This window comes from Bos indicus x Bos taurus, chromosome 1 (assembly GCF_003369695.1).
Source record: "Bos indicus x Bos taurus breed Angus x Brahman F1 hybrid chromosome 1, Bos_hybrid_MaternalHap_v2.0, whole genome shotgun sequence".
NCBI lineage: Eukaryota > Metazoa > Chordata > Mammalia > Artiodactyla > Bovidae > Bos > Bos indicus x Bos taurus.
Window position 1 is genome coordinate 138,096,402 of NC_040076.1, and position 13,274 is coordinate 138,109,675.

General features: G+C 41.1%; 1 protein-coding gene across 14 annotated transcripts in view; it reads right to left on the bottom strand.

Annotated features, from left to right (window-relative positions):
• The window catches only part of NEK11 (NIMA related kinase 11), a 273,343-nt gene that overhangs the window by 157,527 nt on the left and 102,542 nt on the right, over window positions 1-13,274 (bottom strand). For 7 of the 14 annotated variants that reach the window (XM_027546332.1, XM_027546343.1, XM_027546279.1 and 4 more), the window contains 4 exons: window positions 12,997-13,146; window positions 12,825-12,903; window positions 12,364-12,399; window positions 9,089-9,174 (listed from right to left, as the gene is read on the bottom strand). The exons of 3 other annotated variants lie outside the window; for them this stretch is intronic. In XM_027546332.1, coding sequence (XP_027402133.1) covers window positions 9,089-9,174; window positions 12,364-12,399; window positions 12,825-12,903; window positions 12,997-13,146 — 351 coding nt within the window. The remainder of the gene's footprint in view (window positions 1-9,088; window positions 9,175-12,363; window positions 12,400-12,824; window positions 12,904-12,996; window positions 13,147-13,274) is intronic. 4 more of the 14 variants (XM_027546294.1, XM_027546314.1, XM_027546359.1 and 1 more) reach the window with 2 other exon arrangements.

Sequence of the window (13,274 nt, forward strand, 5' to 3'; positions counted from 1 at the left end):
TTTCTCCTCTTCTGAGGGTTGTCTTTTCATCTTGTTTATTGTTTCCTTTGCCATGCAAAATCTTTTAAGTCTAATTGGGTTCCACTTGCTTATTTTTGTTTTTATTTTCATTACTCAAGGAGGTGAGTGAGAGATCTTGCGGCAATTTATGTCAAAGAGTGTTTCGACTCGATGGTTTCTTCTAAGAGCCTATGTTTCTTCTTAGAGCCTATGTTTTCTAATACACTATGCTTCTTTTAAGAGCCTATGTTTTCTTCTAAGAGCTTTATAGTTTCTGGGCTTACATTTAAATCTTTAATCTATTTTGAGTTTATTTTTGTGTATTATGTTAGGAAGTATTCTAATTTATGTGTAGCTATCCAGTTTTCCCAACACCATTTTTTGACGAGGCTGCCTTTTCTCCATTGTATATTCTTGCCTTCTTTGTCAAGGATAACGTGTCCATATGTGTGAGGCTTTATCTCTGCAATTTCTATCTTGTTCCATTGTTTTTCATTTCTGTTTTTGTGCCAGTACCATACTATACTGATGACTGTGGCTTTGCAGTATAGTCTGAAGTCAGGAACGTTGACTCCTCTAGCTCCATTTTTCTTTCTCAAGAATTGCTTTGGCTATTTGGAGTCTTTTCTGTTTCCATACAAACTATAACATTTTTTTATTCTAGATCTGTGGAAAATGCCCTTGGTAATTTGATAGAAATTGCATTGAATCTGTAGATGGCTTTGGGTACTATAGTTATTTTCACAATATTGATTCTTCCAATCCAAGAACATCTTATATCTCTCCATTGCATCATCATTGATTTCGTTCATCAGTGTCTTACAATTTTCTGCAAACAGGTCTTTTGTCTCTACAGGTAGGCTTATTACTAGGCATTCTATTTGAATGCAAGGGATTTCTTTGTATTAATTTTGTACCCTGCAACTTTACTAAATTCACTGACTAGCTCTAGTAATTTTCTGGTGGCATCTTTAGGATTTTCTATGTATAGCATCATGTCATCTGCAAACAGTGAGAGTTTTATTTCTTTTTTTCCGATCTGGATTCCTTTTATTTCTTTTTCTTCTCTGATTGCTGTGGCTAGGACTTCCAAAACTATATTGAAAAACAGTGAGAAGCGTGGCATCCATGCCTTTTTCCTGATCTAGAGGAAATGCTTTCAATTTTTCACCATTGAGAATAACGTTTGGTGTGGGTTTGATGTATATGGCCCTTATTATGCTGAAGTAAGTTCCTTCTTTGCCAATTTTCTGGAGAGTTTTTTTTTTTCTTTATCATTAAGGTGTGTTGAATTTTGTCTAAAGCTTTCTCAGCATCTATTGAGATGATCATATAGTTTTTATCTTTCAATTTGTTAATATGGTGTATCACATTGATTGATTTGTGTGTATTGAATCCTTGCATCTCTGAGATAAAACCCACTTGATCATGGTGTATGAATACTTTTAAAGTGTTGTTGGATTCTGTTTGCTAGAACTTGGTTGAGGATTTTGCATCTATGTTCATCAGAGATTTTGGCTGGTGATTTCCTTTTTTGTGTGACATCTATGTCTGATTTTGGTATCAGGGTGATGGTGGCCTTGTAGAATGAGTTTGGGAGTTTTCCTCCCTCAGCAATTTTTTGAAAGAGTTTGAGCCGGATATGTGTTAGCTCTTCTCTAAACATTTGATAAAATTTGCCTTCAAGCCATCTGGCCCAGGAATTTTGTTTGTTAGGAGATTTTTAATTAGAGTTTCAATTTCAGTGCTTATGATTGGTCTGTTCATATTTTCTATTTCTTCTTGGTTCAGTCTTGGAAGGTTATACTTCTCTCAGAATTTGTCCATTTCTTCCAGGATGTCCATTTTATTGGCATATAGTTGCTCATAGTAGGCTCTTAGGATCCTTTGTGTTTCTGTGTTTTCCATTGTAAACTCTTTTTCATTTCTTATTTTATTGATTTGAATCTTCTCCCCCTTTTACTGGTGATTCTGGCTAATGGTTTGTCAATTTTGTTTATCTTTGGAATGAACCAGCTTTTAGTTTTACTGATCTTTGCTATTATTTTCTTCATTCCTTTTTCATTTATTTCTGCTCTTGTTGTTGTTCACTCAGTCATGTCTGACTCTTTGTGACTCCAGGGACTGCAGCATGCCAGGATTCCCTGTCCTTCACTGTCTCCCAGAGTTTGCTCAAACTCATGTCCATTGAGTCCAAGATGCCCCCTTCTCCTGCCCTCTATCTTTCCCTGCCCTTAATATGTCTGCTCTGATCTTTATGATTTCTTTCCCTCTACTAAATTTGGGGGGTTTTTCTTCTTTTTCTTGTTGCTTTAGGTGTAAGGCCAGGTTGTTTATTTGATGTTTTTCTTGTTTTCTGATGTAGGCTTGTATTGCTACCAACCTCCCTCATAGCACTGCTTTTACTACATCCCATAAGTTTTGAGTTGCTCTGTTCTTATTGTCGTTTGTTTCTAGGTATCTTTAAAATTTCCTCTTTGATTTCTTCAGTGACCTCTTGGTTATTTAGAAGTGCACTGTTTAGCCTCCATGTGTTGGTGTTTTTTACATTCCCCCCCCACCCTGTAATTGATATGTAATCTTATAGCATTGTGGTTAGAAAAAATGCCTGATATAGTATTAGTTTTCTTAAATTTACCAAGGCTTGATTTGTAAAGAAATAAGAAGAAATAATTTGCCCCAGAGAATGTTCCAGATAAAAAACATATTCTACTGCTTTTGGATGGAATGTCCTATATCAGTTAGGTCTACTGGTCCAATGTGTTATTTAAGGCTTGTGTTTCCTTATTAATTTTCTGTTTTGATAATCTGTCCATTGGTGTTAGTGGAGTGTTAAAGTCCCCCACTATTATTGTGTTACTGATTATTCCTTCTTTTATAATTGCTACCATTTGCCTTATGTATTGATGTACTCCTATGTTGGGTGCATATATATTTATAATTGTTATAATTTCTTTTTGGATTGATCTCTTGGTCCCTTTATTATTATGTAGTGTCCTTCTTTGTCTCTTCTTTGTCTCTTTCTTTTGATTTCCATTTGCATGGAATATCTTTTTCCAGCCCCTCACTTTCAGTGATGTATGTGTCCCTAGGTTTGAAATTGTCTCTTGTAGACAGCATATATAGGGGTCTTGCTTTTGTATACATTCAGCCAGTCTGCGTCATTTGGTTGGAGCATTTAATCCATTTACAATGTAAATGAATTAATGATATATATGATCCTATTACCATTTACTGTATTGTTTTGAGGGTTTTTTTTTTTTTTTTTCTTGGTAGGCCTTTTCTTTCTCTTGTGTTTCCCATCAAGAGAATTTCCTTTAGCATTTGTTGTAAAGCTGGTTTGGTGGTGCTGAATTCTCTTGACTTTTGCTTATCTGTAAAGCTTTTGATTTCTCCATCAAATCTAAATGAGATTCTTGTTATGTAGAGAAATATTGGCTGAAGGTTTTTTCCTTTCATCACTTTAAGTATATCCTGCCACTCCCTTCTGGCCTGTAGAGTTTCTGCTTAAAGATCAGCTGTTACCCTTAAGGGGATTCCCTTGTATGTCATTTGTTGCTTTTCTCTTGCTGTTTTTAAATATTTCTTTGTGTTTAATTTTTGTTATTTTGATTAATATGTGTCTTGGCATGTTTCTCTTTGGGCTTATCCTATATGGGACTCTCTGAGCTTCTTGTACTTGGGTGGCTATTTCCTTTCCCATGTTAGGGAAATTTTCAACTATGATCTGCTCAAATATTTTCTCATACCCTTCCTTTAATCTTCCTCTTCTGGGACCCCTTAATTCGAATGTTGGCACACTTAATGTTTTCCCAGAGGTCTCTGAGACTGTCCTCATTTTTTTTTCATTCTTTTTTCTTTATTCTACTCTGCTTCAGTTATTTCCACCATTCTTTCAGTTCACTTATCCACTCTTCTGCCTCAGTTATTCTGCTATTGGTTCCCTCTAGAATTTTTTATTTCAGTCATTATGGTGCTCATCGTTGATTGTCAGGCCACTGCCCACACTTTCTTGGGAGCCTGTACAGTCTGGCATTGCCAAGGAACCCACGAATTGGGGCCAGTTCCCCTGGAAGAACGCATGACCTGCCTCAGGCTGTAGCAAATCCCTGCAGGCCTCTGCCACTACAGGCACTCCCCACACATCCCAGCTGTGTCTGCTGTACCTCTCCTATTCCCCAGCCTGATTAAGCAAGGGAGCCCTGAGCTTTATTTCTCCTTTGTTTCTTATAGGTCCCCATGTCTTCTCAGTCCGTGCCTCCATTTTAGTTCTGGGATTTGGGATCACCTTTACTGCCGTTGTTCTGAGTCCTTTTCCGGGCAGACGGCCTATTTCCTCTTCATTTGTTTGGCCTTTTTCATTTTTAGCATCCTCCCTCAGCTGCCGCATATTTCTCTTTTAATTTTGTTTAGTTCACTGTGTTTGAAGTCTTCTTCCCTCAGGCTGCAAGGCTGTTGTTCCTCTTACTTCCGCCTCCACTGGGTGGGGGCAGACCAGTGCCTTGTGAAGGTCTCCTGTTGGCAGGGGGACTGGTGCCTGTGTTCTGGCAGGTGGAGCTGGATCCTGTCTCTCTGAAGGGCAATTCCATGTCCAGTGGCATGTTTTGGGGAGTCTGTGAGCTCAGTATGCCTTTGGGCAGCCTGTCTGTGAACGGGTAGTGTTGTGCTCTTGTTTTGCTAGTTGTATGGTGTGATCATCTGGCACTGGAGCTTGCTGGTCTTCGTGTGGGGTCAGGTCTTAGCATTGAGATGGACAGCTTTGGGAGAGCTCTTATTGATTAATATTCCATGGGGTCAGGAGTTTGCTGTTGTCCAATGTTCCAGACTCAGTCTTCCACCTTGGAAATTCAGGGTCAAACCCTGGCTGGAGCACAAAGACTCCACAAGCCACATAGCACAGAAGATAAAACGAAAGAAAGAAATAGAATAAATATCAAGCAAACATACAAACAAACCAAAAGAATGGATGGACAAAACCCCATGACAAATGGTAAAAGCAACACTAAACATACACGAACACACAATGAAACTCACACAAAGAAAAAAGAAGAAAGGATAAAAAGAGGAACCAACAAAGAAGAGGCAATCAAACCAATAAACAAACATACAAATGAAAACAAACACTAAAAAACTAGAGTAGCAAAAATACAAAACCAAAAACACAGGGGAAAATACAATATAATGAAAAACTACTGTAGAAAAAGGGAAAAATACAATAAAATAATTTTTTTTAAAAAAAGCATTAAAAAAGGAAACAGTAAAAACAAAAAATTAAAGCACTTATAGAAAAAAAGAACAACAACGGAATGAAATGAAAAAATAAAAAAGACAGAGAGAGTGGTAGTAAGAAGAATATTTTCCTATGGCCTTACTTGTCCTTGCCACATAGTGAGCTCCAGCCAATCTACATACTCAGAAAGTCCTCTAATATTTCTAGGAAGGGCTCTGGACCTGCTGGCACTGTGGAGTCAGCTCAGACTCGGATCTGGTCTTACTCCAGCTTGTACTTGCTTCCAAAGTCCACAATTGCCCCCAAAGTCCACAGCCTCAAGCTAATTGCGGGGATTTAACCTGCTACACCTGCAGCTACAGAGGTGAATTCCCTTCCTCTTCTTTGGTCACACAGCTCCTCGTGTTCAGCATTGGTTTGGGCCCCACCTCTGTTTGTAGGCCACATTCCATTGTTTGTTCCCAGCCCAGACAGTGAAAGTCGCTCAGTCATGTCCGACTCTTTGTGACCCCATAGACTGTACAGTCCATGCAATTCTCAAGGCCAGAAGACTGGAGTGGGTAGCCCGTTCCCTTCTCCAGCGGATTTTCCCAACCCAGGGGTCAAATCCATGTTTCTTGCATTGCAGGCAGATTCTTTACCAGCTGAGCCACCAGGGAAGCAAATGCAGCAGCTGCGTAGGGCTCATTGTTCAGTCGGGCTGGGGAGCAGGAGAGGTACAGCAGACACAGCTGGGATATGTGAGGAGTGTCTGTGGTAGCAGAGGCCTGCAGGGATTTGCTACAGCCTGAGGCAAGTAATATGCTTTCCCAGGGAAGTTGGCCCCAGCTTGTGGGTCCCTCGGTAGTGCCAGACTACACAGGCTCCCAGTAAGGTATGGGCAGTAACCTGCCTGCTCACAGCTTGATGGCAGTTGCAGCAGCCTTCACACCCACTCCTGGGGTCACAGATTGCAGCAGTGGCCCATCCTGCCTCTGGCACTTATAAAGGTGGTGTCCTGCCATCTGCAAGCATTCAGAGTTAGAAAGTCCCTTGTCTCTCTGGCTGGCCCAGGCTTTCCCCTGGACTCCCTCAACTGTGGGCGGAGGAGCCTGGTAGGCTGCAGTCCACGGGGTTGCTAAGAGTTGGACACGATTGAGTGACTTGACTTTCACTTTTCACTTTTATGCATTGGAGAAGGAAATGGCAACACACTCCAGTGTTCTTGCCTGGAGAATCCCAGGGACGGGGGAGCCTGGTTGGCTGCCGTCTATGGGGTCGCACAGAGTTGGACATGACTGAAGAGACTTAGCAGCAGCAGCAGTCTATCTTCATGGCAGTTAAACCTGTCCTCTTCCTAGGGCCTGACTCCAAAGACTGAGCCTCAGCACCCAGCCCCGACTCACCATGGCAGGCATGCAAACAAGCATCTCAGGCTGGGAAGTGCTGGTCAGCACTGATCCCTGTACTGAATTCTCTCTGGTTTGCCTTCTGCTCACCTGTTGCTATGCTCCCCCCTCTGAGGCTCTGAAGCTGCCCCCATTTCCCTCCATGAGGGGGTTTCCAAGTGTGTAGAAACTTTTCCTCCTTTATAGATCCCTCCCTGAAGCACAGGTGCTGTCCTGATCCCCTGTCCTGATCCCTCTGGCTCTTTTTTTTTTTTTTTTCTGATTTCTTTTGCCCTACCCTGTTACATGGAGATTAGCTTAGAGGTCTTCTGCCAGTGTTCAGTAGATGCTCTGTAGGAGCTGTTCCACATACAGACGTATTTTTTATTTATTTATGGGGAGGAAGATGATCTCCACGTCTCACTCCTCTGCCATCTTGAAAGCCCCCCCTCCCCAGTAGGTATTTTCATGGCATAGTGATTAATTGTGTGGTTAAGAACATTCACTGGGTTCATATCCTAGCTCTCAAAGTGAAAGTGAAAGTCACTCAGTCGTGTCTGATTCTTTGCAACCCCATGGAATATACAGTTCATGGAATTCTCCAGGCTAGAATACTGGAGTGGGTAGCCTTTCCCTTCTCCAGAGGATCTTCCCAACCCAGGGATAGAACCCAGGTCTCCCGCATTGCAGGCGGATTCTTTACCATCTGAGCCACCAGGTAAGCCCAAGAACACTAGAGTGGGTAGCCTATCCCTTCTCCAGCAGATCTTCCCAACCCAAGAATTGAACCAGGGTTTCCTGCATTAGGCTACATGCTATATGCCTTTAGACAAGTTACTTAAGCTCTCTATGATCATTTAAATAATACTAATTATAGTACCTATTTTATACGGTCACTTTGAGGTTAAATGAGCTAATTCAGGCAAAGAGCTTATAACAGAGCAAAGCATACGGTCATTAACTCTGAAAATGTTAGCCAATATTATTCAAGAGCCTCTTTCTTCAGTTAAAGTAATATGCATATGTTAAATGTACTGAAAGGTCTGCGGCCACATTCTTAATGGCATTTGGCTTGATTATAGCCCAATAATGGAATGCCTTTTGCACTCAACTCCCTCCTGAAGAAACACTATGAGGAAATTTTAATGATTGCTAGGCAGTTCTCATTCTTCTGGAATATAGTTTGGACCAGAACCTCCAGGGGCCATGCAGTTTTCAGGAATACATATGCCCTTAGTCTTTGTAAGACCAAAAAGAACCCTCAAAACAGAGTCATATATCTTGAAAATAACAGTGACAATTTGAAATCAATATCTCATAATGTGAAAGACCACCCAAAGAATTGAATCCGAGCACACAAAAATTGTAAGGACAGGCAAACTGTTTCACAATTACAGTGCAAATTGATAGCTCAAGTAAGTCCATTATTTTAAAGATAAGGTATCTACTATTGTCACGTATCCTGTTAACAAAATAAAATGAGAAGTTCCAAGCACTCTTGAAAAATTAGGTAGTAACCCAAGAAAACTAGGTTACAGGAGCATGCCTAAAGATATATCTCTTAAGGTACAGGGTATTTTAACTGGAAACCATGCATTAAAAAATGACTGAATACCTTTGGTGGCCCAGTTCCCTCAGTTTGAATGTGGATATGGAAGACAAACACAGCACAGTTGACAAACCACCGGACTGGGAGATAGAGAAGCATATTTGTGTAATTTGGCCTTGAAGATCAAGCTGTTAATGGCTAAAGTTCTTACTTCACAGCCTTGCACAGCTCTGGGAGGGACTGTCACTCTCATTGGGTCCTCACAAAATTAAATACAGTTCCGTGAGCAAAATTATAGATTTGGTCTCATCAGTGGTGCCCTCTGGAGTTGTGCAGTAACAGCCTGCACAGCTGCACATGGCTATTCTGACATAAAATAGTATTCTAGGCTCTTGTAAGTTATGGCATAGGAACTCTGAATCAGGCAGGAGAGAGAAATATGAAACACACATTCTCTAGTTCTTATGTACATCTCAAGAAAGTAAATTCTGGCTTATTTTCAATCATTCCAAGACTCCACAATGTCAACTTTTCAATAGATACTCTGCCAGTTCCTGTTAAATAAACAATATGTGATAGCCATTTATGCTTAATCTGAATGTTCATAAGCATAAATGTCACTAAATGCTTGAAAGATAAATTTCTTTATATACTTACAGTGCAACTGCAGAGCTACCCTGCAGCTCTGCAAGCTTTGTAGCTTTGTAGAGGTTTAAACTTTTATGGTTTGTAGAGGTTTAACCTTTTATGGTTTCAATTTGCTACCACCTTGGGCAAAGGGATTTGAAACATCAAGTTACTGAAGCTCCTTAATTTCTTGGCAAGACTTAAGTGAATTCTAGGATACTCCATGCAGTCAGCTTATCACTAATAGATTTTTTAAGATAAATGCATTTAACATTTATACTCAATGGGCTTTTTTTAAATAAAGCAATTACTTACACAGCATTAATTATATAAGTTGCCTCCTCCTGACTATTCAAATTCTTGTCTTCCAGGGCCATTTCTGAATATCGACACATCAGGTCCTGAAAAAAGAACAGCCATATCATGCCTTAAAGAATCCTCTTCAGGGATGAAGAGGCATAAAATGACCAGGGGCCTTTTCTGATGTGTGATACTATTGACCGTGTCTGGGGCTTGAAATCAAACCCACCAGTAACATTTTTCCTTCTGTAAAGGGTTTAAAACATTACACAGCAGCTCCTGTGGGGTCAGGCCCCTGCCCACCTCTCTAACCTCATATTGCTCTTCCTGCTCTCTCACTTCCAGTCACAAAGACACAGATAGGCCTTTTCTCAGCTCCAAGAACACACAGCTTTCTCCCACCTCAGGGCTATTAGCGGACAATGTCTTCACTCCCAGTGAAACCAAGCAGAAACTCATGGGGCTCCTGGGCAAGAAAGTCTATCTGTGTTACCTGTTTCTCTCGTTTACAGGGAACAGACTCAGCCTCCATGACCTTCCCTGATTCCCAAGGGCAGGTTCAAATAGCTGTAGATCAGGGAAGGGAGGGGATGCAGAGACAAGGGAGGAGTAGGCAAAACACAACAGTGCAGCCTTGGGGCGGAGCCCTGGTTCCCCCTCGAGGGACGCGTATAACAGTATCTCTGAGCTCTTCTGTAGAACTAAAACCCTGAATACATGGAAGATGTTAACTACTTGAGGAAGCATTCCTCATTCCACAGAGGTCACAGTTTGATAATCTCAGGGACCACAGAAGCTCATCAGGAGATCACTTGAGATCAGACTAAAGGAGTGAAGGCCCTGCACACACCCTGACCCTTATCAGTAACCCCACCCTTGAGCCATTGCGATAAAGTGAAAAGTGAAAGTGAAGTCGCTCAGTCTGACTCTTTGCCACCCGATGGACTGTAGCCTACCAGGCTCCTCTAACCATGGGATTTTCCAGGCAAGAATACTGGACTGGGTTGCTATTTCCTTCTCCAGGAGATCTTCCCAACCCAGGAATTGAACCCCGGTCTTCCGCATTGTAGGCAGATGCTTTACTGTCTGAGCCACCAGGACCCCTGGGTTGGAACACACAGTTTTGAGGGCATGAGCCCACTGTGTCCCCCTTTGTCTGACAAAGCAATAAAGCTATTCTTTTCTACCTCACCCCAAACTCTTGTCTCCAACATTTGACTCAGAACTGGTGCACAGAGGCTAAGTTTCAGCATCACCAGGGCCAGGACTAGGGTCAGAGGGCACTCGCCTCTCAGGTGCAAATTTAAGGGGTACAAGAAACTCAGTAACTAAGATAAATAATATTTTAATACAATAACATTTTTTTAATTAATGACAAAAAGCCTTGGAGAATACAATATCAAACCCAGTCCTGAACTTGCACCATTCCACCTCACTTTCTTTTCAAGCTGACCTTAGGTCTACTTGCCAGCAAAACCAATTTACTGACACCAGATTGTGGTGCAGCAAAGTACAGTGTTTATTGCAGGGTGCCAAGAAAGGAGAATGGGCACCTAATATTCAAAAGACCCAAAATCCCTGATAGCTTTCAGGGAAGGGTTGTTTTTTTCCCCAAACTTTAAATGTGTGTGTTGGCGTACAGCCGACTCACAATGTTGTGGTAGAGTCAAGCGAACAGTGAAGGGACTCAGCCGTACACGTACATGTATCCATTCTCCCCAAACCCTCCCTCCATCCACTCTGGCACAGAACTTTGAGGAGAGTTCCATGTGCTAAACAATAGGTCCTTGTTGGTTATCCGTTTTGAATATAGCAGTGTGTACATGACATTAGGGAAGGTTTTTTAAAGGCAATGTTTGGGGCGAGGGTTGCAGCTCAGAGACTTCCTTAGGACTGGTAGATGGTGAGGTGACAGGTAGGGTGGTGTTTTGGAAATCTTAATCATCAACCAGTCTGAGGTCTACGTACTGGTGGTCATCATATAGTCACCACCTGGGTAGGGGGTCTTAGATTCTGCAGAACAACTCAAAGGTATGCAACAGATCATTATATATATCCCTTGAGGGGAGACCTAGGACTCATGGAACTATTATTTAGGCTATCTTACTTTTCTTGCTTGACTGCTTTTCTTTTGTTTCTGCATTCCCTCATTTCTCTAATTAGTTATGGTTTGAGTCTTAATTTTGGAACTTAGGCGAGAGCTAGGAGACTAAAAAGGCCTTTTTCTACAGTGACAGTGGCCATGGAGGGACTTTGATCTCTGGGAAAGCTCTGCAGTGTCCTGCTTCATTTTAGCTTCACCTTAATCCTAGCCTTGTTGAATCCTGTCTTTGAACTTTCAGTACTTTGATACTATGGATTTTTTATTAGCATCACTTTGGATTTTTTTTAACATTGCATTACAACACAGTTTATCTTGATTACCGAGTTTTGGGCATCCTCTTTAATTTTGCACCAGGGCAAATGCCTCACTTGTCTCACCCTATTCCCAGGGAATCCATTGGATACCTTGTGAATTGTTTGTTTGTCAGCTCACATACCCTTCATTGTGGTTTTGATCACAATAACCAGCCTCTTCTCAGAAGTCTGCCCTCAGACAAGAGGACAGCTATGTTCAGGGAGAGCTACAAGCAGCAGGGAGCTCCTACCACCTCCTCTTCCTGTCATGCCTCATCTCACATCTTTAGGGGTTCCTCCTCCAGGGAATATCACCAAAGTCAGAGCTTTGTAGCACCCACTCCATGTGATCCCAACATTCTCACTCAGGCTTCTGTAGGGCTGGCTGCTTCTCATTGTCTCACTGATGTTGCAACGTCAACCTGCTCCTTCTCTGACCAACAAAGCCCTTCCTTTACTGTATTTCACAGCATCCTGTTTTCTTTCTTCGTAGTGCTTCTGATAGTTTACAATTATTTTATTTACTTGCTTACTTTTACTCGGTTATTGGATCCTCTTACTAGCAGTCAAGCTTCAAAGGACAGAAGCCATATCTATGCCTGTCATTTAACCAACCTCCCCCCAGCCCTGGAATGTCAGCACAATCCCGGGTGCTCCACTAACAACTGCACATCAAGTCAGCATCCCTGCTTCCTGTGGACTGAGAACTGGATACTGATGAAAAGGTGTGCCCATTTGTGAAGGTGAATGACTGCTTTATGGGTCCACTTAAAATTATTCATAAAATTAAAGGAAATCTCCCTGAGGGATTTGGATTATAAAAGCCTATAAAATCTAAAACAAACAAACAAAAACAAAACCTCCTGAAAGGATATCATTTTCTGTTTTCTTACCATTGAAGGCAGATTCTCTGCATCAGAATGTCTAATCTACAGGAAAACAAAATAAACTCAGCTAAGCAATAAAAAGTATTATTAGGATACAAAATAAAGGAGTAGAATAATAAAGGCCTAATGAAACCTTCAGATTTTGCATCATTAGTAGAACATTGCTATACTGGCAGGAATACACTTACAAAGTATCGAGAAAAGATTTGTGAGTCAAGAGTTCTTAAGGACGGATATTGCTGTTAGGGAGAAAATTACATTTCTAACTTCTCATATCTGGGGCACCAGGGAACTGGAGTCCATACACCTACTTTGGCAAAGAGACTGACTACTAACAATTTCCCCCAGCTTTTAAAATATTTCTTTTTTTTTTTTCTGACTGATTCTTTAATGCAGCACATCTTCAAGTCCTAGAAGATATATAAATGCTAATATGTACTTCCCAGTATCCCTTTCATTTTAAATACCTGTAGTTGTTCATCAATGTAAGGAAGTTTTAGAATTTCTATTGCAGATGGTCTCAATGAAGGACTCTTGTTCAACATGCTGTAATGTTTAAAAAGAAGATTATTTTCCAAGTGAACTAAAATGTAAGCACAATTTAAAATTGTTTATGCAGCAATACATTTCTTTCCATACCTTTCCATAATGGCATTCAGCTGTCTTGGGTATCTCTCAGGGAGAGAAGGAGTGTCTCCTTCAACAATTTTTAAAACAATGGATAAGAAATTGGAGCCAGTGAATGCATGATTCATGCAGCACATCTCATACAAAATGCATGCCAGGGACCTGAAGACATAGTCAAAGAATCTGAATGAGGAATAAATGTCCTCTTTTAAATTTGATCATCATACAAAGTACAAAACCTCAGATGTGCTAGGGCACTGGATGTGAGGCACTAACATACACTTTGTTTT